This window comes from Typopeltis vanoorti, chromosome 16 (genome assembly GCF_054136105.1).
Source record: "Typopeltis vanoorti isolate ZY-2024b chromosome 16, IOZ_Tvanoo_1.0, whole genome shotgun sequence".
NCBI lineage: Eukaryota > Metazoa > Arthropoda > Arachnida > Uropygi > Thelyphonidae > Typopeltis > Typopeltis vanoorti.
Genome location: NC_143564.1, coordinates 66,887,234 through 66,913,674, shown reverse-complemented (window position 1 = coordinate 66,913,674; position 26,441 = coordinate 66,887,234). Strand labels below are relative to the sequence as shown.

General features: G+C 34.6%; 1 protein-coding gene across 2 annotated transcripts in view; it reads left to right on the top strand.

Moving 5' to 3' along the window:
• Window positions 1-734: 734 nt before the first annotated feature.
• Window positions 735-26,441, top strand: part of LOC150098093 (threonine--tRNA ligase 1, cytoplasmic-like) — a 178,555-nt gene continuing 152,848 nt past the window's right edge. The window contains exons 1-3 of one of the 2 annotated variants that reach the window (XM_090406532.1): window positions 735-816; window positions 7,735-7,776; window positions 20,453-20,634. In XM_090406532.1, the coding sequence (XP_090262658.1) occupies window positions 772-816; window positions 7,735-7,776; window positions 20,453-20,634 (269 nt within the window). In that variant the 5' untranslated portion in view covers window positions 735-771. The other variant, XM_090406531.1, reaches the window with a different exon arrangement.

Here is a 26,441-nt window from a genome sequence, read left to right as displayed (position 1 = left end):
CGTAATATGTTCTCTCTCTGCATTTATTCAAAACACTTATTATTATTATTATTTGACACCTCCAGGGAGTCCAAAGACTCATCGAGGGAGAGTGTGCTAACAGCATCGAACGATTGGTTCCCTTCCAACTACTAACCACGCTCAAACTTACTTAACGGAGCCATTAGTAGCAGAGGCTCTACCAATCGACCAACCACTTACTGCATACTCGCTTACGGTTTCGCTTCTACAAATCTCTCAACTTTCGGGACGAATACATCTCACAAATTCTACTGGACAAAATCACACAAATTTAATTCACCCCCCCCCCCAAAGAAAAGAAGTCTTGGCCTCCTTGGTTCTATTACGGCTTGCCTTTTTGCGGAAAACCCTGCTATCCACTCATGAGCTTAGCTAACTCACCTACAGTTGAAAAGCCCTTATATTAATTCTTCAAATCCTAGACAAGATTCGAACCTATGTCTTTCCAACCAAAGGAGATTGCCATTGCCTACTAAGTTCAAAAGGAAAATAGGAATAAAAAAAATATATATATATAAAAGCAATAAAAACGAATTTAAAGATTTTTCTATAAATTAAATAAAAGTTTATCAGTTTTTAATATTATTAGAATACAATTTGTTTAGCGTATATTTTATAGAATTTTAAGGTTTTAGGGAAATGTTTAGGTTTCTTTATTTTGCAGAAGGAAGAGTAAATCCATTTCATCAACTAATCTGCACGTCAGTGATGCAAGTGGTTACAATACTTTGACCGACGCTTGCTATCGCTATGGCTGGTATGTTAGAAGATGAACGGATTGGCGATCAAGAAAAGGCACGATTCTCGTAATTTTTTAAGTATTTTTTTTAATGCATGAGCAATGATGACAAGGATAAACATTGTTAGCAGTAATTTTTTCAGGCGATTGGAATTTGTTCCTACACGAGGATTCAGAAGGGTTTGTAGGCAATAGTTAAAGCATGATGAAATCTGTTGGTTCATGAAGTAATGCCATGTGGTCATTTTGATATTAACATTAACTATATGCCATACTTTATATCTTAAGCACTCACATTATGTGCTTAATTATGATAATTGGCGGAGCCTAACACGAGTAATAAAACTTCAGTGCACGTATTTTAACGTGGGTAACATGCATCATCCTCTTCGATATTGTCTTAATGTTATGGTTATTTGCTTGTATCAACATAACCTGCCGTGTTTAATTTTAGCATTATGTTGTAATGAAATTCAGCGTGTGTATAAAGAAGTTTAGTGTACTGATCGGATTATTAAGATACATCCAGATTGAATTAGGATTGGTGGAGCTTAACATGAGTAATAAAACGTTAACACCTTTTATTACCCATACAAAACATCAGCAGGCCATTTTGGGTGTAATGTCATTATTATCTAAAAAAATACTTTTGTCTCTTAATCATGTCTCAGTGAGATTATTAAATCACTTATTATCATCATCATCTTGCAGGTTGTGATTTCTTGTTAACCACGGTTCTCTGTATTCACTTTTGTTTATTACATTATATGTAATTGGTAGCTTGACATCTCTTTTACTAGTGACTCGGTGCTCTAGTTCAAAATCTATTCTTAATTCCTTATAGTATGCAACTTCAGTTTTATAAAGATTCTGGGAAGTAAGTAAGAATACTAATTTGTGGAATAGTTTGTATTTTTTTTTTTTTCCACAATAAAGCTTCAGTGTACTGTACAATAGTATTCAATGATTTTTCCTTTCAAGCCTTCCAGGAAAAACTAACTTTCGGCTAGCACAATAGTATAAATTATTGGAATTTTTGTATTTATCAATTAGTGAATTTAGTTGCAGCATGCTTCTGTGTGGTGAATGCTGTGTTATTGTATGGAAAGGTGTAGTACTCTCTCTCTCTCTCTTTAGGATAGTTGTGAGATAAACAATACTGATATGAAACAGCTTCAGAAATGGGCTCAGTGAGAGCAGTAAGTCAAATATCTTGTAGAATAATAGGTGAGGAATTATGGGAAGGAAAAAGGACCATAGACAAGATAGGTTTTATACACCAGTGCCAGGATAATAAGGAATAAATGAGCAGCATTTGTGGGTTTGATAAAATTAGTTCCTAAATCACTGGTGTCAGTGAGATGGAAGATGATATACTGATAGGAATGGAATATTATGGATACACTTTAGACTTTGGACTCTCTCTAGCATTTCTGTATCACAATGAAAACCAGGCAACCAAATCTGAGCACAGTAGTTCATATTGTATATTCAGGAAGTCAGACCGGTGCCTTATATAGTGGCATCATCATCACCTTCTTATCCCTACATGTCAATGTACTTTCTATCATAGCAGCAATATCTGCAAATTTTGCAACCCTTCCAATGTCCTGTCATAGTATGATCCTTGATGTCTTTACACCATAAAAAAAAAAATCAAATCAACCATTATCTACCATCATCCCAAGATCCCGAATCTCATCCACTTCATGAAGTACATCTTCACCAACCTACTATGTATTATTTTATCTTTGTACCCCCTCAAAACAACCCCAATCATCTGTCCAAGCTAAAATTCTATTCAAATCTTCCTGTAGAGAATTAAATAAGCAATTCTCCTGATAATTCTATATAACTTTGCACCATCAGGAAGCCAATACTCAATCTCTTTAACCAGTCTGTTATCTAATCTCATCTTCTGCAGCTTATACACTAATCTGTCAGATGTCTTTGCAAAGTTCAAGAAAATTGCTGTGTATGAATCTCCCTTATTCAACACATTCGTCACCTTATGAAAAAATGTAAGTAGATCATCGAAGCAAGACCTGCCCTTCACACACTCATGCTGACCATCATAGAGAATCTTATGTTCATCATCTCAATTCCTTATTCAATTCCTAATCCAATGTATTCTATTCCTTACCAATTTTTCGAACACTTTGATTGCCATTGCAGATATACAGACCAGTCTATAATTGGAAAGGTCTGCTTCCTTGGAACTTTCAGGGACAGGGGAGACATAATTCTTCAATGCAGACAAACTGCAGATGATTCACAATTAATGAACACACTCACTCTTAGCTTTAGCTTAATTCTAAATCTGGCAGTAACGTGTTTTACCACTATATTTTAATTGAATCCATTTTACATGTATATTTGTAATTTAGTCTAACTAGAAATGTTTTTTAACTGATAGTTTGCAGCAAATGTGCTGTAGTAGAATTTCTTGCTATTAATTTCTTAACAAAATGTTTTCTTTTTGCTATTTATAATTACCAATAGACTCAAATAGTTATGTTATGACAGATGATGTTAAGGCACATACTGTTTGATAAATAAAGGAATATTTGCTGGACAGATCATTATCAAAGTGCTTTTTGCACAAGTCTGATAGATTCAGTTTTATGGTATAAGCAAAGAAAAGAAGCTGCACCGCTGTGTGCAATATATCAATCTATGACTGAGATTCAAGAGTGAAATATATCTGTGAATATGTACTTAGATCATTATTCAAGACATTATTATTACTTGACAACTCTATGGAGTCCAATAATTCATTGTGGGAGGACACTTCACATTTCATTAGTTTCTTCCTCTAAATGCATTTTATAACCATTTTTGGTTATAGGCCTACTCCCCCATTTGTTTCTGTCCTTCTCTGTTGATGGCTTCCCTATGCCAGCTATCTCCACTAGATCATCCCTGCATTTGTCTTCCTTCATATGACTGCCACCGGGTGATCATCTTTGTCCATCTGTCACTTTTCGTCCATGCAATATCTCCTGCCCATCTCCATTTCAGTTTTAAAATCTTCCCCTATATCCAATGTTTTTGTTTTTCTTATGTCTTCATTCACTTAAAATTTAGTTAAGTGAAATGGTCATAGTATAGAAAATGCAAGTAAGAAATAAAAGCTAAACAGTGAAAAACACTAGATTCATTGCTTTTTTTTCTTTTTCTCCCTCTTACTGAATTGATTCATTTGGATAATAGTAATTGAATTTAATAAAAACATGAACAGGTAACACTATCAGTAGCATAATTACCAGAGACTAAAACCCTACAGTATATGTGTGGGAAAATGCATTAGATGCATGCTATTGGAGTCTCAAATTTTGTAGAAATCTCCAAAATTTGGAAATATTATTTATTTTTTGCATAAAATTCCTTGTAGTTAACTGAAAAACATAGCTTTAGTTTATAAATAAATTGCATGTTATTAAATAATATGTACTGAATAACAGTGTTCGGGAGGAAAGAAAATTCAAAATTTCCTCCCTAAACATTGGTCTCCAGTCAGGAATTTTTTAATTAGAGGCCTCCCTAAAAGTAGTTATCTAAAGTGTAACTTAAATTTCATGTTTCATAAATAAAAGCATACATAAAAGTTTGTCTATAATTATTACCAGATATCTCTAGGGAGTCAGGGACTCATTGAGGAAGGCCACATATTACCTACATCAGCTGATATACTTTTCTTTCTTTCTTAATCTTTCCCTCTTTTACAGTGTCGAGGGTTTCTATTCCTGATAACTGCAACCACTATACGAGGATAAGGTGGTTGGCCCTATGCCTCCTGGCATATCCTATGTCTGTAGAAGTGTTATGTTCTCAAGGCCAGTTTGCCTGCTTGTGGAAGGAAAAAACCCCAGATAAACTGGGGAGAAAAACCCTGCAGTGCACGCCCAAGACCTACTAACTTGGCTATGTCTGAGAAAGATCCTAAGCTCCTCACATCAGCGACAGGAATTGAACCCAGGACACTCCTTTCCTAGGCATATAGTTGCGAAGTGTATAGCCACTCGGCTAATTGCATGGACTCAGCTGATATACTTTTTCTTGAATTCATTAGCACTGATTACCTTCACTCACCACCTCTGGAAGCAAGCCATTCCAGTCACCTACTGCTCTACGAGAGAAAAATCTTGCTCTCATCCCTGTCTTGACTGCATTCTTTCTCAACATCTACGGATGTCCCGTTGTGCTCTTACCATTCTCCATAAAATGAAAAATTCCATTTATTTCATTTCATTTCATTTGTTCTCATAATCTACATTTTTCTTTGCACCCTCTCTGCTGTATCTGCATCATTCATAAGCCAGTAGACCACATCTAGGCAGTGCAATAGTTCAGTAAGGCCATATCAAGGGCTTTTAAAGAAGTGGAATGACTGGAATGACTCGCTTTATCCTTACATGTCAATGTTATTTCAGCATTGCGATTATCCTCTGAGTTGTATTTGCAGTCTTTGCTATATGATCCCTGAACTTCAACTTCCTGTCTACTAAAATTCTTCAAGATCCCTAGTTTCTTCTTGCTTAATCCTCCCAGTATAATACATTATTGGATATCTCATCACACCAAAGTGTATAACTTTGCATTTACTACTATTGAACTGATAGCTATTTCCACACTCCCACAGTTCCAGCCTTTTCAAATTCTGCATGTCAGTCACATTCCTGATTACCCTCTTTATCTTTGCATCAGTAGCAAAACAGCTGTATGTCTCCTGTCAAATCCTTCCCAGTGTCATTAATGTAAAGATTGAATAACAATAGATCAAGGACTGACCCCTCAGTACACAATTGGTTGCCTTAAACTTTTGCAGATTCCCTTTTCATACACCACTTTTTGATATCTGTCAGTTACCCATCTTCTTATCCAAGCTAATAATTTATAAACCAATCTCATACCTCCAACTTATGCAAGTTTTGTGGGGATAGATGAAATCTTGTTTACTGGCTTGAAAGTTATGTAGAAGTTCAGTTTTTTTTAAATTTAAAAAAAAAATTTTTTTTTAAATTTTTGAGATGTGGCTAATGATGATCTGTTAGAATTATATTATTAGGTTTTGCTTACCCTGTCTTCCACCAATGACAAACTTCCTCTCTTGGCTCACCCAAGATTGTACCAGATTCCTTGTTCTTGCAGACTATCCTATTTTGGCCAGATGGGTCATACTATAGACATCTGATCAGAATATATGGATTACATTTGTCTTCTCGGTTGAGCAATCTCGTCTTGCAGAAATAGTTTTTATTAGCCACAGAATTTCGTGAGACAACACAAAAATTCTTTCCGATTTGAGAGAATTTTCAAAGTATGCTATGAAGTTCTTAGCAATCTGTCTCTTCTTAATCTCCCAATGGCTAAGGACTTGTGACTCAGTGTATTAGTCTTCTTCATCTGTTTCTGTCTTTTGTCATTATAAGTGCATCATCTAACTTTAGTCCAGTAAGAGCAAGAATTTGATCTGGTTATCTCCCATTGGGGGATGCCTTTTCTTCTGGCTCCTGGCATCTTGCATGAAGAGTATTTCAATGTTCTTTTCCTTTCTTCTTGAGATGTGTTCAAAATATCTGGGGATTCTTTTCTCCACAATGTTGCAGATTCTCATTTCAAGATTTAATTGATCTCTGATACTCAGGTTGGTTCTTTTCTCTGTCCAAGGAATTCAAATCCTCTTCCTCCAGGTTCACATTTCAGAGCATTGATCTTCTTAATTGCCCCTTCTTTAGTGTCCAAGACTGAACCATAGAGAACCACTTTATGGATTTGTGGAATCCATAAAGAACCATGGATCTGAAAAATCTGATCTTTGCATTGATAGCTATTTTTGTATTCTTCCAGATCTTGGTGAGCTAAGTCATTGCAGATCTTCCTGTTGTAATTGATCTTACTTCATGTAACTCCCGTTGGCAGAGAGCAGTGTACTCAGATAAACTGATCTCTTTTATCATTATATGTTAGTAAGCAGTCCTGATGTATTTCCATTATAATTCTTATCTAGGATCATCAGTTTTGTTTTACTAACATTAATCTTGAGTCCTTATGTCAAACTATGCCATTCTATTCTCCCAAAGAATTCATTCATGTCCTTTTCATTTTCTGTTATTAGTACTATGTTGTCAGCATATTTTAAGTTATTGATTTTTGAGCTGCCTATCAATATGCCTTTATTCCAATCAACCAGAAATTCTTGATTTCCTCATCATAGAGATTGAAAAGTCCAGGAGAGTGTATATAACCTTGCCTTCTCCTTTCTTGGAAAACCAGTCTGATAATTGAGAGAAAGTAAGTCTCGTGAATAGGAGGAAGGGGGGGGGGAGGACATGATTGAGACATAAGCTAGTCAGGGGTTGTTATCAGGTTGACATGGAAGAGATTTTTCATAGAATGGGGGGGGGGTAGAACAAGAGGTCGTCACTGGAAACTGTATAAGGAGGATGTGAGCAGAGGAGTGAAGAGCAGGTTCTTTGCATGGAGAGGGGTTGGTGAGTGGAATGCATTGCCTGAATCTGCTGTGAATATAGACACATTGTATCAGTTTAAAGTATGGTTGAATGAGCGTTATGTGCAATAGTGTGTACCTCTCACAATGAATCTCTGACTCCATGGAAGTCAGATAATAATTAATAATAATAATAATATGTTATCAGATTGGTTCTGATAATTTTTACTGCAGTTTGGCTATTATTGTAAATTTGACTAACTGGATAAGATGTTGGGAAAAGGCCAGACTTAGACATTATTTCTCACATCAGGTCATGCATTTGAAAGCTTTGGTGTAATCTATAAAGCATGTGTAAGTGGGACTTTTGAATTATCTTGAATTTTCAATAAGGTGTCTGAGATTTGAGATCTGGTCTCTGGTACCTCTTCTCTTTATAAACAGTATATAGAGATGATCATTAAGTCATAAGTAAATTTATTTACAAAAACTGGTTCAGAAATTTTCATTTTTATTATTACAGCCTGCTGATAAAGCTAAAGCTGAAAGGTTGCCAGCTGCTGAGGTAAATAATTTGAGTCTTGTCCTTTTTTTTTTTTTTTTTTTTATGTTTATTTTAACATTGTATATTTATATGACAAGTATTCTGTATAATATACTTTCAGAAGAACTTATTCATTACAGACTTCTTCTTTCTCAACCTTCTTTGGTTTCAATTTTTTTCTACATAAAAAAAAATATTTTTAATTTGTTTTTAACATTAGAACACTATTGAATTAATAGTACATACTTATCAAAATCACTTCATAAAAGTTGTTTGAAAAAAAAATGCATACACTTTTTTTTTAAATTTATATTTATTAAGTATATGTTTAAAAACAAGTTTAATATTTACATTTTTAGAAACAGGAATTGCCCTTTTTTTTCTTTTTTTTCCCCTTTTTTTTTCTTTCTTTCTTTCTTTCTTTCTGAAGAATATATTATTACATGATATCCCCATGGAGACCCACACTGGAATCCACTTTACACAATCTATCTAGAAATCAATTTTTGCCTATTAATTGTGTTTTCTAGCTAGTTTCTCTGATTTGTGGGAGGTAAAACCCAATTTCCACAAAAAAGAAAACCTTCCTTGCCTCTGTTGTAGACCTTGCTCACCTCATAAAGATTCCAAGAGGATAGTTAATTTGACATTTAAATGTATTGCAGTTTGGTTTATTAAATTTCTCCAATCATAGATCAACTCCTGTACAAAAAACATTAAAGGTCAGAATTATTACTAAAAAAAAGTTATACAATTTCTTAATATTTTTGCATTTATTATTATTGTCATAAGGATGTCTGTAAACAAACAAAAAAAAGTTTGTTTATTTTTAATGCAAACATGTTCTCCTCAGATAGGATGATTATAATGTTACTGTGCTATGCGAGGCTTCTGTGCCACTGTATGGGTTTAGTCAGCCATCTGGAAGGAATAATAATATATTTTCAGCCTCAAAGGCATGATGTAAGGAATAGAAAAGATAACACTGGAAATTTACTGTGATGGCAAGCATTTGTGATTTTGATGAATGTGATTTTTTTAAATTTTAACTTCATTTTTCACCAGGCATTTAAAATAACTGAACTAATAGTAAGGCTGACAGAAATAGTGAAAATCTGAGTTATATTACTTGGACATTTTTTCAGTGATATATAATTAAATTTCATATTTAAATGTGGTTTGGATGCAAGTCCAGATTAGTTATGTGGTAGCACTGTTTCATGATTCAAGTTAATGATCTTATGTGCACTGGGGGAACATACTGACTTTGATAGGCTACCTTGAATTGATAAACTGAAGAAAGCAACATAGTATTTTCATTATGTTGATTAATTCTTGACAAATATTTCATAATTCCACTAGCTGCCAACTGGTATAAGCTCATCATATTTAATGATGATAATACTTTCCTAACAAAGTGTGTGATAATTTATGGTATGAAGAAATTGAAGTTTTTGCAGGATATCCATCATCAATTTTCTGATATGTGCCCTCAAGGGGTGTTTAGGCTCCTCTGACAGCATTACATGATTAAGATTTACATTATTATTAATCTCCTATCCACAGTTTTCTTCCAAATTAGTCTATTACTTGTCAGCACTCCAATATTGCCATATCTAACCTTTCGTTCTTCTAAGGCACTACTGACTGAATCAATCTACCTACACTTTAGTCTTCCTGTGGGTCTTTTTCCTGCCATCTTGGCATCAAACATCTGTTTTACCAATCTTTCCTTTCCCATTCTATTTAAGTGACCATACCATCTTAGATTAGCCCTGCTCACATATTCTTCATTGCAAACAATGTCAAGTTCCTTCTTAATGGTGCCTTGATAAAAACTTGTATTTTAAGAAGGCATTTTAAATTAATCTCAAAATCTCAAAATAAATAATGAATTAGCATAGGGAGTTGTGACTTTAAAGATGTTAGTGTGTGATCCTGTTGGTATGTATTGAGTAATGCAGAGATTCCTCTGTGTGTTATGTTATAATCTTAGTGCAGTGTTAAGTAATGATCATAGATCAACATGTATACAAAAGAATAGGTGTGAACAATGATTTGTTTTTTCAGAATTTTTTTCTACTGCACTCTTCCAGCCACTCTCAGACTCATGACACCACTTCCCTATATTTTTTTCTTACAAAAAATTACTACATGAATTTTTGTGTTGTTGACTGTTGCCATTTTCCAACCAAAATAGAATCTCTTGTTGCCTACTGGTGACAACATTATGGGCTGACAGCTATCCAGTCCCACAGGAGATGTTCAGCATATTGAAAATATGCTGAACATCTCCTGTTCATTTACCTCAATTTTGATATGCATGTCTGTCACATCAGGCTAAATCTCTGCCTGGATGATATACCTTTGCAAAATGATCACTAAACAACTCAACAATTTCTTTTGCCTCTGTCACCTTCCTACCATCAGTATTGATTAAAGTCATCCTACCATAGTCATTTTCCCTCTTGCTTGCTACATAACGAAAAAACTCTTTTGTTTACTTTGCCCTGCTTAGCTAATTTTACACTTTGTGCTGATCATGAGCATGCTGATCCTCTTTTCTTTATATTCCCTCCAGAGTGTTTCCTGTTTTAGCAGCTCTTGCTTTATATCTCTACTCATTCACATAATCTCAAATGCACAAACTTAAAAAACAGAAACCACACATGAATCAAGGGACATAGAAGATGAATGGGAAAATTTGAAACAAATTCTCACAAAAGCAGCAACAGAAACCTTAGGAATAAAGCACAAATGGATTAGAAAAAGAGGACTACGAGACTGGAACAAAGAAATAGAAAATATAATAAAAACCAAAAAGGACAGTTACCAGAAATGGCTAAATTCCAAAACAATAGAAGCAGAAATAGAATATAAAAGAAATAGTGCAATTGCAAAACGAGAAGTAAGTAAAAAAAAAAAAAAACATAGAGAAAGATGGAACAATTTCGTAACAGAACTAGAAAAGGATTTATTTAAGCCACAACCCAAAACCTATAAAGTAATAAAATACATGAATAAAGAAATAAAAGAAAAGATAAAAATCCAAACAATAGATTTAGAAAAATGGGTGACCTATTTCCAAAATCTCTGGACAGATGAGAACAATGAATTAAAATTTTATAAGACAAAGAATGACCTAATAGAAAATATCACAATGTTAGAACTGAAAAATATAATAAAGAAGATGAAAAATAGGAAAACGCCAGGAGAAGACAATATAAATATAGAACTCTACAAAAATGCAGGTGAAAAATTTAATGAAAGACTTTTGAAATTTTTTAATATGGTTTGGATGTCCGGAAAAACCCCTAACTCTTGAAAAAAAGCACTGGTCATCCCAATCTATAAAAAAGGAAATAAAGACAATTGCAATAATTATAGGGGAATTAGCCTGCTGAATACAGGATATAAAATATATGCAGGAATATTAAAAGAGAAACTAAGCAGCATTGTAGAAAACAAATTACTAGAAGAACAAAATGGCTTCCGAAAAGGCCGATCCTGCATAGATCCAATTTTTACTTTAAAATTATTAATAGAAAAGAGAAGAGAATTTCCAAAAGAAACACATGTGGCGTTTATTGATTATGAAAAAGCTTTTGACAAAATTAGTCGACAAAAATTGTTTAAAATATTAACCAATTTAAACATACCAAACCAACTTTTACAATCTATTCAAGAAATATATACAGGAAATAAAATAGCAGTTAAATTAGAACACACCTCAGAATGGAAAGATATATCAAGAGGAGTACGACAAGGATGTACCCTCTCACCTCTGCTTTTCAATATATATATAAATGAAATATTAACAATCTGGAAACAGCATAACCCATTTGGTATACAAATGACCCCGCAAATGAAGATAGATACACTACTATTTGCAGATGATCAAATAGTATTAGCTACATCAGAAGATGACTTACAAAGATCATTAAAATCATTAAATGATATCTCAAAGCAATATAATATGACAATATCCAAAGAAAAAACAAAAATAATGGCATTCAAAGGAGAAAACCCAATAAGAAGTAAAATAGTGATAGATAATAAAATACTAGAACAAGTAAACACTTTCAGATACTTGGGATGTGATCTATCATACGAAGAAGAAAAAGACATAGACACTAAAATAATAAACAGTATATTTAAGCCATCCCTGGTACCAAAACACCCTAGAATCAGACTATATAATGTCTTGTCAAAACCAACTCTACTATACGGAAGCGAAACATGAACCATGAAAAGGAAAGATGAAAACCAAATTCAGACAGCAGAAATGAAGTTCCTCAGAAAAACAGCTGGATATACCAAGTGGGACCACAAAACAAATGAAGAAATCTTACAATCCCTAAAAATCAAACCAATTAATTACTACATAAGACAGTATAAACAAAAATGGCTAGAACATTTAAATCGAATGGACAACAGCAGACTACCAAAAATATTATACAGATACAAAATAAGTGGAAAAAGAAGAATCGGAAGACCAAGAAAGAGATGGCATGAGACCGGAACAGGCCACATGGCCTATATTCCATGTTAGGAAGAAGAAGAAGTGTTTCCTGTTTTAGCAGCTCTTGCTTTATATCTCTACTCATTCACATAATCTCCACTTGATTTATCCTCCTGACCTTGGTTATGTATGCAGTCTGATACTGCTTCTCTCAAACGATCTCTGACTGCTTTTCATGCACTGCTGACATTCTTTTTTTTATAGCTTCTCAAGTCATGGCGCTGCTCCAAGATGACTCCTAAGTCTGTCATAATTACCAGCTTTATAATGCAACATAAACCCTTTCTTGACAGAGAATTCCACATGTTAAGAAACCTCCTGGAACAAGACTGCATTGCTGCTCTCCTCAATCGAAATTAGTGTCTACCTTTGTTATGGATATATCTTCTTATATTATTACCAGATCAAGCACTCTCAAACCCCTGCCCTGGTCTCCCTCTATAATATGTTTCAGGTAATTATTGCTTAGCAGCTGTATCAATTCCAATTCCATCTTCCTAGTTGAAGTCTCCTATAATAATTGTTTGGTCTGTACTTATTGCATTAATCTACTGATACAAGCCATCTTCCTGTGAACTTCCCCCCCTCGACCCCCAGTCTATATCAGCAACCAACAGTATATTTTGTCCTGTTGGCCTCTTGTCTCACACCAAACAGCCTCAAATGAACCATCTTCCTCAGACCTACAATACACTTTAGTTCTAATTTTGTTGGTTGTAGTTTTTCACTATCATCAGCAGTACCCCCACCTCCTGTCCTATTCCATCTATCTTCCCTTTACATTCTATATCGTTTTCTGTCAACCAGATCTCATTGATGCCTTGCCCATTAATTTTGGCAAAGTTCAGCTGACCAAGTGCTAAAAACTCCATTCCCTCATTTCTGATACTTCTGGCATTTGTGTGCATGCATTTCAACATCCCTTTGAACTTGCAGTTACCCTTGTGTAATGTCATTACTAATCCATCCGAATCTGAAACCTGTGTAATCGCATTCAGCATTGCATAATCATTTCTGTACGTATGTACGTACACACACAAAGTTATCTCAGGGCCAGCTCGACACATGACTTGATAGCATCTCCCTAATACATGATGGTCTTGCACTTCCAAATTACTTAACAATGCTTTCTCCAAATATTAACTTCAAAAACCACTGAAATATAGTCCATCAGACATATATGTCTTTTTGTTTATCAAATTCACCCCATACATCTATAAACCACACCATTTCACCTACACTATCTTCTCATTGACTCATTAGTAATCCTGGGCCTTCTCAACTTTGTCCTATCATATTTGGGCAGCAGACTCACAATGTTTAATTATTTTCTCGTGTTTTCACTTCTTTCAACAACTCCTTCAGATTCTCTTTCATTGCATATCTCCCCTTTCAAATCATTTGTTCCTGCCAAAACACTCAGCTCTTTCACTTTTCCCTTCTACAAACTAATAGCTTCACTAACATCCTTGATCTTTTCATCTTGGGGAAACATGCATTTGTCACTTTCTCATTAAGCCACTAACTTTGAGTTTTAATAGCATCGACATTAGTCATCTCGGGCCATTTGATTTCTTAAAAATTTTTTAGATTTAAATTTGACTTTGAATGGTTTTTGCTTTTTTTCTGAGTATATTTTGTGGTTATGCACAATGGCATGTTCAGTATGGTGATTTTGATTGCTTTGGTTGAAGAAACCTAATACAAATCTGGAGTCTTTCTTCTAATTCACATAAGTTATATTACAAGATGCTAAAGAAATCTAGATTGTTACCTCCATATGATAGTGTTTAATTCTCTTACATAGAGTTTGCTTCTTTAAAGAAGCAAGTGATTTTTCTGTCACTGCAATAGGACTAGACAGTGTCATTTGGAGATAAGGATTTTTTTCACTTCTTCTGCAGCTGTTTTGTATGTTCTCTACAAAAGTATAGGACACAATTCAATTGAAAGAACAGTCACATTAGCATTCTTCTTGTTGAGAGGTGATAATGATAACTAATATTTAAGGAATTGACAGCGTATACTAGAAATATAAATTAAATAAACTTTAATATATACTTTCCGATATTTCAGCGAACGTCACGTTGCCATCTTCTTGGGAACTTATTACAAAGACACGTGCACACAAGTACTACATAACATCAAATGAGAACTGAAGCTAGGAAGCTAACGTTTTCCTAAAGTCCTGGTGGTGCCCCTGGCGGGCTATATTGGTGGTTCTTGGCCTTTGGGCTGAAGTTCTTCTGATAATTGTTTCCCAAATTTGGGGCAGTCTCATGCATCCAAATTTGTTGAGGTTTGGCATGTTCCTAAGGGCTGAGGCTGATTCCATGAATAGTCTTTCATACTTGAACTTGCTGCGGTGTATTACTGTGGCTTTCTTCCATCTTATTCTGTGGCGAGTATCCAGAGCATGGTCTGCAAGCCCAGAGTGGCTGTACTGGTGAAATCGGATGTAATCCTTGTGTTCTGAGATTCTGATATTTGCTGTCCTGCCTGTTTGGCCAAAGTAAGACACTTTACAGCTGCAAGGGACCTGGTATACACCAGGTAGGTCTAGGGGGAGTGGTTGGTCTTTAGTGGAGCGGATAAGGGATGCCAATTTTCTATGTGGTCTATAACAAGTGGTTAAGTCGTGTTTTCTTAAGATTTTGTTGATTTTTTCTGAGGTGCCTCGGATGTAGGGAATGGTGATGGATTTAGAGTAATCTTTTTTGTGAAGGGGAGGGGGTGGTGGGTTGTGGATCACTGGGTTAAGTATTCTCTGGATTTTTTTGGGGGGGTAGCCATTGGCCGAGAAAGTGTCATGGATGTGATTTAGTTCAGTGGTTAGGGCTTGATCATTTGAACAGATTATTTTTGCCCTGTTGAATAGTGTCTTAATAACTCCATATTGTTGTGAGGGGGGGTGATGGGATTGTTGGTGAATGTATCTGCCTGTATGGGTGGGTTTTCTATAAACTGAGAAAACCAAGGTTCCATCAGGTTGGCGGGTGACTAGTGTGTCTAGGAAGGGGAGGTTATTGTTTTCCTCTTTTTCCAGGGTGAACTTGATTCTAGGGTGTTGGTTGTTTAAGTGTGTTAGGAAGGAGAGGAGTGAATCTGGGCCATGTGGCCAAATAGCAAACACATCATCAACGTAGCGAAGCCATATGGTAGGTTTTTGTGGGGCTGAGTCTAAGACTTTCTCTTCAAAGGTCTCCATAAAGAAGTTGGCCAAGGGTGGGGAAAGTGGTGAACCCATGGCTTTCCCCTCTATCTGTTTGTAGAATTTTTCCTGCCATACGAAATAGCCTGAGTTTATTGTAAACTGAAATAGGGCTGAGATATCGGGAGGAAATTTGGCTTGGATTAGCTCTAGAGTTTCTTTGAGGGGTACATTCGTGAATAGGGAGGAGACATCAAAACTGACCATTATGTCATTGTTGCAGTGTAAGGTTTTCTATACTGGCTTTGAAGTGGGCTGAGTTTTTTATGTGTGATGGTGTGTTGCCAGTATAGTGTGAGAGCGCTTTGGCTAAATGCTTGGCTAGTTTGTAAGTGGGGGAATCAATGCCATCCACTATGGGACGTAATGGCACATTTTCTTTATGTATTTTAGGGAGCCCATATATGCGGGGGGGGTCTAGAGTTATAGGGTTTTAGTTTGTTGGTAACCTCCACAGGCCAAGAAGTAACCTTCTTAAGGAGCCTATGGAGTTTTCTAATTTGTGAGTTGGTGGGATTGTAATTAATGGGGAGGTAAGTGGATCGATCTAATAGCAAAGCCTTGAGCTTACCTGTATAGTCATTAAGGTTGAGTACCACAGTGGTGGTCCCCTTATCTGCTTTGGTGATCACTATTTCTTTGTTTCTCTTCAATTCTTGTAGTGACTTGTATTCACTAATAGATATGTTGGATTTTGGAGGTTTTGCTTTTTTGAGAACACAGGCTACATCCAATTGAATATCGTTGGCGATGTGGCTTGGAAGTTGGCGAATTCCGCGTTCAATTGGGATCATTAATTCCTCGGCCGGTAATTTCTTAGGAGCAGTGGCGAAGTTGTGACCACGTGATAGAGCGTTGAGTGCTTCAGGCTTCAGGATAACTGAAGAAAGGTTAACTACAGTGTTGGTTTGTAGTTTAGGTTTAGACGCCGTGTTCTTTAATAATTTATCAAACTTGTTGATTAGCAGTAACTTTTAAAAGTATCCCTTGATCTGTTCTGTTGTAAAGGGAAATTGAATACTTGGCTTTGTGCTTCAAATTGTGCATGTATTAAGTGCCTGTGATGTTAAACCATTATGTTAATATGCCAGTATATCCGGATGTTATATGGTATGATTCTCTATATTATATGAAATTCAAGAAAAGTTATAATTCTTCAAATTATAACTTTTTATTTTGTTTTTCAAAAATTGTATGAATTGAAAGTATTAATTTTAATCAATAAATCAATACAACTGGTATTTTTCTTGGACTTGAATAAAAAAAAAAAACTGATTAAAAAAAAAATTGAAATTTGGACCTGCATCACAAAAAAAAAAAAAAAAAAAAGGAAAAAAAACAAACTTGAATACAAATTTACATTAATAAAAGATATCAGTTTAAACCAATATTTTTAAAACCCTATAATTAAAATACAAGAAAAGTATCATTTCTCCTCCACCCTTACCATAAGATTAGTTGCTGATTTTTCTGGGTTCCTGTGTCAAGCCATCATGAGTATTGGAATGCAATGCTGCATTCCTGGTATTACACCACTGTAGCAGGGCTCACCCCTGCTACAGTGGTGGATTGTTCAGATTTTAAATTTGAAATAATATAGACTCATTTACTGAAACAGACAGTGAAGAAACTAAAGGTATAATATCTGTTGTATATAAGAGTCATATTTGGTTGGATTTTAATAAACATTTAGTAGCATAACTATTTTATTTCAAATGAGAATGCAGAATCAGTTCATAATAGATATATATTAATAATATATAAATAAAAAATATAAAATATCTGAAAAACTGGAATTGAAATTGATAATAGGAATAACTGAAACAAAAAAGGCAAAAACTGGTGAGATCTTTCTGAGCAATAAATACAAAATGTTATATTCAGGCAATGACAATCAAGGAAAAGAAGGAGTAGCCATAGTATTCAACACTAAATACGAGGCAAATCTTCTTGAATTGCAGACAATTTCATGTAGAGTGACATGGGCAAATATCAGAATGGAGAAACTGGACAATGAGATTTTTTGTGCCTATGGTCCCACAGAGGGTTCTGCTAAGTAGAAGTGGATGAATTTTTTGACGCTTTAGAGAAAGCAACTGACAATGAAAAATGAAAAGTTGGTCCTTGTTGGGAATCTAAATAGCAAAGTAGGAAATGATTGTCAGACATACAAAAATATTTTGGGAAAATTTGGAGAAAAGAGCAAAGCTAATAATAATGGCAAATACCTGTTGGATTTCTGTTCAGAACATGGACTGGTTATTAATAACACCATGTTCCAACATAAAAATGTGCACAAATTCACATGGAGAGAAGAAGCAATGAATAAAAAAAAGTCTCATTGACTATGTTATTGTTGATAGTGATGTTTTCTCCCTGGTGCAGGACACTAGAGTGTACAGAGGATTTGAAATTGGAGGTGATTGCCATTTAGTCTTGAGCAGGATAAAATTGAATTTCATATTGAAAAGAAGACCATGTAAGAAAGTTTTAAAGCAAATAAAAGTTGAGCAGCTCTCAGATGTGAACTGTAGACTGAAATATACAAACATTATTCAAGAAAAAATGAAAGACTTTGAGAACAGGAATCAAAACTTGTATATTCAATCTGAAGAAAACATTGGTTGATTCAGCCAGAGAGGCATGTGATGAGGTTGTCTGCAAGGATAGAAAAATCGGAACTCCTTGGTGGACACAGGAAGATAAACAGGCAGCGAAGAAAAAGAAGAAAGCATATCCAAAGTTCCTAGTGAATAAGTCAGCTTGTGCTTTGAGAGAATACAGAGACAAATGTAAGAAAGCTAAACACTTTGTTCAACTAGCTAACCAAAAGTCATGGGAGGACTTTTGAGAACATAGAAAATAAATATCAAGAAGTGGCAAGATGTTCTGGAGGTTGTTGAAGAAGCTCAGAAATGGAAGAAAGAGTGCTGTAAAAGGAATTAGAGATGATCTGAAAACTGGACAAACAGATATCCTTGGTATAGAATAATTACTTTGAAAAATTGCTAAATGAAACTAGCAGTGATGACAGCACAGTGGTAAAAAACACTGACCAGGCATGCAATCAGGAATACATATCCATACTTGAAGTAGAAAAAGCCATCAAAAGTTTGAAATGTGGAAAGGCAGCAGGAGTAGATGATAATCGTCCAGAAATGCTCAAGTATGAAGGTATAAAAGTCTTATAGTGGCTGCACTGCATGGTTCAGAGGACCTGGACAGAGGGATGACTTCCAGATGATTGGGATAGAGCTCTCATAGTACCCATACATAAAAAGGGAAATAAAACTGGATGTGGGAATTATAGAGGTATTTCTCTACTGAGTGTTCCTGGTAAGATTTATGTCAGTATACCCTGAGAAATGCTTGAGAAGGATTGTGGAAGAGAATCTTGGTGAAGAACACACTGGATTTAGGCCAAATAGAGGCTGTCAGGATCAGATTTTCACTTTACAACAAATAGTTAAGAAATCATGGGAATATAACAAAGATCTGTATTTAAGTTTTGTAGATCTTTCAATGGGGCATTATTTCAAGCAATACTTGGTCTTTATTTGAGTTGTAAGTCAGCAGTTAGAATTGAAGGAAGTACAGGAAGATGGTTTAATGTTAAATCAGATGTGAGACAAGGATGTACATTATCCCCTCTGTTATTCATTATCTATATGGATCACATTATGAAGGAAAGTGGTATTAAACATGATATCAAAATTGGAGATGTTAATGTCAGCTCTTGTTTTATGTGGACAATGTTATAATTCTAAATAAATCCGCTACAAGTCTGCAAGATTCCCTGACTAAATTGAATAACTGTTATAATAGATATGGTATGAAGATCAGCAATAAAAAGACAAAGACAATGAAAATAGGCAGAAGCATTGAATGGAGAACCTATAGAACAAGTAAAACATTTGATCTACTTAGGCACGATTTTTAGTGAAGATGGTAAATTAAATATGGAAATAGACAAGAGAATCAACAAAGCTGGTTATGGTAGGACGTCAATTGAGTAAATTTATGTGGAATAAGAGAGAAATTAGTCAAAACACTAAATTAGCTGTATACAAGGCCGTGTTCAAACCAATTTTAGCTTATGGATCTGAGAGCTGGGTCAGAAGTAAAACACTTGATTAAAGACCGTAGATATGAGAGTCCTGAGAAACATTAGGGGCATGAACGGGTGGCATCAGTGGCAATATCATATTAAAAAGGAGGATATTAGGAAAGAACTTGACATTGTTAGCATCTAGGAATGTGTTAGCAGAGCTTATCTCAGATGGTATGGTCACTTAAACAGAATGGGAGAGGAAAGATTAGCAAAGCAAGTGTTTTCTGTCAGGTTGTCAGGGAAAAGACCCATAGGAAGACCAATATATAGGTGGATTAATACAGTAAAAAAGTGCCTTAGAAGATAGAAATATAAGATCTGATAATGTTGAATCCTTGACAGGTAATAGATTGATTTGGAGGAAAATTGTAGATAGGAAGTTAGTAATGATGTACATTTTTCATGTAGTGCTATCATATCCTGTACACCCTTTAACCCCATTAACATACAAAGACGTCTGTGACAAGTCTTTTGTTTATTCCCCCGAAATTAATTTTGACATATCACAGACGTTACGAAGTTCGCGTCAATTTGAAACGAATTTAGAGCCAACTTTAAAAATAATTTATATGGCAAAGGGTTAAGGGTAAATGCCAGGAATTTGATGATGATTAAAAAAAAAAAAAGTGTATATAAAAAAAAATATAAAACTGAAATCAAAATTGATATTTCTAAAATCCTTGAACTTGATTTGAAATTCAAATTGTTATTTTTTAAATTTCCCATCTCTGCTTTTAATGCAGTTAATGTGGAATTGACAATACAAACATTGCTTCTCATCTTTTTATTGACATATCATTGCATTTATTATGACATTTTGTTTTGAACCGAAGTGCAACATTTATCATTCTAGCTAAATCCATGGCCATCATATATTCAGGATAGATTAAAGCTATGGGATGAATTCAAAGTTCATCACGAGGCTGTTATTGCTGCTAAAATACCAGAGTCTATTAAAATTACTCTTCCTGATGGAAAATTTATTGATGGAGAGTCATGGAGGACTACACCTTATCAGGTAGCACAGTCAATCAGGTTAGTTTCATATATGTTTTAATCATATGATATGCAATACCTAATCATAATCATTTACATTAAACTTAAGAACTTTTAATTTTACTCAAAACGCTTGTAGCTCACAAGCATTTTGAGTAAGGTGGTTCTAGAGAATAGAGATATCTGGAATGGAAAAAGCTGGTAGTAATCTTTTAAAAACGGTAACAAATTTTTTATTACATTATGTTAATTGTTGATTATTAAAATATTCATGAGGGATCTCTTAATGGAATTACATAATGAGAATGTGATAAAATACACATTTGGTTCTCTTCAAGCTATTAGGATTTCAAACTTGTGATAACCAAAGGAAGAGAGTGTAATTTTCTTTAAGCATAGTATTCATATTACTAAACTTATATTAAGTGAATTCACCATAGTAGTGTTTCTTGTAGTGGGAATTGACTGCAATTAAATGTAAAGTTGATAATTCATTGTTTATATATTGCTATGAAATAAGTCTGGTTATGCTGAAATTGTTAGAAAATTGCCTATTGAATTGATGTGATGCTGATTAATGTCACTCTGCATATTATTTCTGTCTAAGACAAATAGTCTAAAGGTGAACAATTTCTTTACATGAAATGGCTGAAATAGTGATAAAACATAATGTACATATAAATTAAGTATGTTTGTATTTGTGTCGAATTAAAAAAAAAAATTTTTTCTCTAAAATTAATCATCACAGATTAATTATGAATTCTTAATCGTGTTAATGTTAATTCATAGGGGATGTTTACTTCAATAAATACAGCCAGGGCTGATCTCTATTTTGCCTAGCAGTATGTAGTAGTATCTGGCATGGTACATTTTTTTCCACCATAAATTAAAAAAAAAAAAAAAAAAAAAAAAAAACGGTTACTAATAATTTATGCTAACTAAATTCTTTATTGTTCTTCTCGCAACAAGAATTGAAATAATCAGAAACATTTATAAAAATATTGCATCTCATAATGGCATTCCTTATGTATTCATAATCATAAGGAATGCCATTATGAAATGCATTGTCCATTTTCTGATATGTACCCTCAAGGGGGGGGAGTATTCAGGCTTTTATGAGAGCACTACATGATTAACTTTACATTATTATTAATCTCCTGTCAACAATTTTATTCCAAATAAATCTATTACTTGTCAGCACTCCAATATTGTCATATCTAACCTTTTGTGTTTTTAAGGCGCTACCGACTGAATCAATCTGCCTACACTTTAGCCTTGCTCTGGGTCTTTTTCTTGCCATCAAACACACATTTTACTAATCTTTCTATTCCATTCTCTTTAAGTGACCTTACCATCTTAGATTAGCCCTGCTTACACGTTCTTTCTTCAATGCAAACAATGTCAAGTTCCCTTGTAATGTCTTCATTTTTAATATGATTCTGCCATTGATGCCATCTGTTCAGGTCTCTAATTTTACTCAGAACCTTCATATTTGTGGTCTCTAGCCTTTGACCAGCTGCTTTATTCTAACCTAACTCTATCCACTTTGAACATTGTCTTGTATACTACAAATTTGGTATTTTGAATAATTTCTTTCTTATTCCATATAAATTTATTCAGCTGGCTACCCACCATACTAGCTTTGCTTATTCTGTTGTCTATTTTCAGATTTAACTTGCCATCTTCACTACAAACTGTGTCTAAATAGTTGAAATATTTTACTTGTTGTTGTATAGGCTCACATTCACAATGCAGCTAAAGTTTTTTATGTTCCTGCCCATTTTCATAGTTTTAATCTTTTTATTGCTGATTTTTGGTGCCAAATTTGTTATAGCTGTTATTCAATTTAGTGAATCCTGGAGACTTGCACCAGATCTGTTTAGGAGTATAACATCTGCATAAAACAAATGCATTATGCAGATGACTATATCACCAATTCTGATATCAGGTTTAATGCCACTTTCTTTCATAATGTGATCTACATAGATGATGAATGAGAGTGGAGATATGATTACATCTGATTTTATATCAAACCATCTTTCTGTATTTCCTTCAATTTTAACTGATAACTTAAATATATATAACTTATAAATAGATAACTTAAATATAGACTATGTATTGCCCTGTATAATATTCTATTTACTCCATATAACTGTAGTGTTTTGAAAAGCTTTTCCCTGGGCACCTTGTTGCATGCCTTTTCTAGATATACAAAACTTATACACAGAGCTTAATCATACTCTCATGATTTCAACTCTTGTCAAGTGAAAATCTTATTCTGACAACCTCAATTTGGCCTGAATCTAGCTTGTTTCTCTCCAAGTTTCTCTTCCACAATTTTTCACAGCTTCTTTTCAAATATGCTTACATAAATCTTACCTAGAACACTTAGTAGAGGAATTCCTACATCTAATTCTCACATTCAGCTTTATTCTATTTTTTTTATAGATGGATACTATGAAAGCTCTAGTCCAATCATCTGTAATTCAACTTCTGACCGGGCCTTCTGAATTATGCAGTGTAGCTGCTGCAGAACTTTTCTACCTTCATATTTGAGCATTTCTAGCCAAATATTATAAGGAAGACACATTAATGAAAGACATTAGAAAGGAACTTGACATTGTTTGTGTCAAAGAGTAAGGAAGTAAAAATTGTGAGTCTTCTACCTCGATATGATGAGACAGAGTTGAGAACAAGAAGGGCCATTATTGCTAATGAGTCCATGAGAAGATTGTGCTAGTGGAATGGTGTACAGTTTATCAATGTATGGAGTGAATTTGATGGACAAAAGGACTTATACATATTCTGAAATTTTTTCATGTTACTCCTCTAAATTGATGTCAATACTTATAACTCATTTTGCCTATTTTCTAAAAGACCACCCCTTGTATTATATTACTGTATGGACTTATATTATGCCTGATGGATTACATTTAAATGGTTTTGGAGTTAGGTGTTTGGAGAAAGTGTTATTTAGTGAGAGTTTAGAAGTGCAAAACCATGGAAACTACAGTAGAGATATTAAGGAAAATGCAATCATGTGTCTGGCTACCCCTGTGATAAATGAACATGTGCACAGTGCTGAATGCAATTTCACAGGTTTCTGATTTGAATGGGCTAGTAATGATGTTATACAAGGGAATGTTGAAATGCATGTACATGAATGCAAGAAGTATCAGGAATAAGGGAGAAGAGTTTTTGACATTAGTCTGCTCTACTTGGCCAAAAATCAGTGAAACCTGGTTGACAGAAAATGATATCGTTACAGGGATAGAATGTAAAGGGTATTGTACCTTCAGGGACAATAGAGGGAATAGGACAGCAGGTGGGGGTATTGCTGATGATAGCTGAAGAATTTTAATCAACAAAGTTAGAAGTTAAAGAGAATTTTAGAATTTTAGGAAGATGGTTCATTTGAGGCTGTCTGGTGTGAGATAGAGGCCAGTAGAATAAAATACAATGTTGGGTGCTGTTATAGATTGGTGGGTTCAGAGAAAGTGTAGATATCATGTATCTGCAGATAGCACAGTGTGCAGGCCGAACATTCAATATGGGAGACTTGAACTATGGAAACATAGACTGGAGAGAGGAAAGGAAGTTTAGCAAGATGTAAGTAGAATTTATGCAGTTGTTCCTTCTATAATTGCATGAAACAGCATGTTATAGAAGGGACAAGGCATTTCAGAGTGTTGGTTCTGATAATAACACCAGAAAATATCCATAACCAAGCTAGATACTCTGCCTCTAGTTGGGGAGAGTGACCATACAGTCTTGTTCTGGCAAATTACCAAACATGTAGAATTCTATCAAGAAAGGGTGTATGTTGAACTATAAAGCTGGTAATTAAGACATATAAAGCTGGTAATTATGCAAGATGATTTAGAAGTCATCTTGGAGCAGTGCTATTGCATGAGAAGCTACATGTAGTACATGGGTAGTGGTCAGAGATTGTTTGAGAGAAGTAATATTAGACTTTGTACCCAAAGCCATGGGGATAAACAAAGTGGCAAATAAGTGGATCAGTAGAGATATAAAGCAAGAGCTTCAAGAAAAGAAAACACTGTTGAGGGAATATAAAGAAAAAAGTGATCAGCATTGAGTTGCTGATTGAACATTTTGTAAAAGTGTATTACCCAGTTGAGATTTTGCAGTTGTTGATGTGACAGAGATGCATATCAAAATTGAAGTAAATGAAGAAGTGTTCAGCATATTGAAAAATATGAATGTGAACAGAGCAGTGGATTGCATATCAGCCTGTGTACTGCATGAATGTGCAAGAGAATTGGCATTGTCTCTGATGTTCTTCAGTCTAAGTCTCAGCTCAGTCAGGGTTCCAGAAGAGTGGAAAGAGGGTAAGATAATTGCATTACATAAAGGTGGCTCCAAGACAGAGGTAGTAAACTACAGGCCAATTAATATAATATATTAGGAGTGGTTGTTAAAATAGTGGAAAAGTTGGTTAAAGGTAAAATACAACAGTGGGTGGTAGAGATGTGATACTCTGTAGTGGACAGCATGGCTTTGTAAAGGATAGGTCCTGTTATAGTAATTTATTCACATTTTATAATAAAGTGACAGCACAATTGGATAAAGGTAATGGCTACACCATGATGTTGCTGGACTTTGTAAAGACTTTTGACAGAACACTATATGGAAAACTATTACAAAAGCTGAAGCAAATGGGAATGGATATGAAGTTAGTAGCATGCATAAAGGGGGGGGGGGCTGCTGGCTGACTGACAGACACCAATGAGTGGTATATGGTGGAATAGAATCAAGGAGAAGGATGGTGACTAGTGGAACACCTCAAGGTTTTGTACTAGGGCCACTACTCTTTAATTTGTATATTAATGATTGGGAAAGTTTGTTGATGATGCAAATCTACGGAGAACCATAGTAGATAAACATGATGTAGATATCCTGCTGGATGATTTAAATAAATTGGTATTGTGGGAAAAGGCTAATGATTGTCAATTTAATGTTGCAAAATGTAAGATTAATGCACTTTGGATTGAAAAGGTTGCATACAGTGTAGCATATAGATGGTATTGGATTGCAAGAAATGGATGTTCTTGGTGATAATGGTGGACAGAGAATTGAAGTTCAGAGGGTATATTGCAAGAGTTGGTAAAATGTCTCACAGGTTTACTTGTATGTTGAAAAATATGCTAACAAGTAAAGATAGGAGATAGGAAATTTTAGTATGGATACCAAATACGGAATTTTAATAAGGTCTCTTCTACCACAATCAATTAACAACTTGCAGACATATTGGTGGTTGTATGAAATAAATCTAATAGGTGATTCAATTAAAAAAAATCTAGTTTTATTAAAATGCTACTGTATGTATATTTGCATTTTACAAATGTATGTATAGTAGAATTTCAGTAAAATAAATTTGGCTGAGGAATAAAATGCATACAGGAATGGACAAAATGAATTTAATAGATGCTACACATCTCATGAAATACACTTATAAATGACAAAGATTTCAAAATAATATAATAAGGCTATGATTCAGCTGCATGTTGTCTATTGTGCACAGATTTAGTCACCTGGGTTTCTTAGGAACCAGAAGGTAATAGAGAGGATTCAGAAATGTGTGACTAAGCTGGTGACAGGTCTGTGGAGTGCTCCCTATCAGGATAGGTTGAAGGTTTGTGGGTTACAAAGTTCAGTTGATAGGCAGAAAAGAGAAGACACAGTAGAAACTTTTAAGATATTAAAAGGGATTTATAAAATTGATGCACAAAACATTTTTCACTATATGACAAGTAGAGAACTAGAGGCCATTTGTGGAAGTTGTGTAAGAGTGTGGTTAGTAGAGGATGTGTGGACCAGATTTT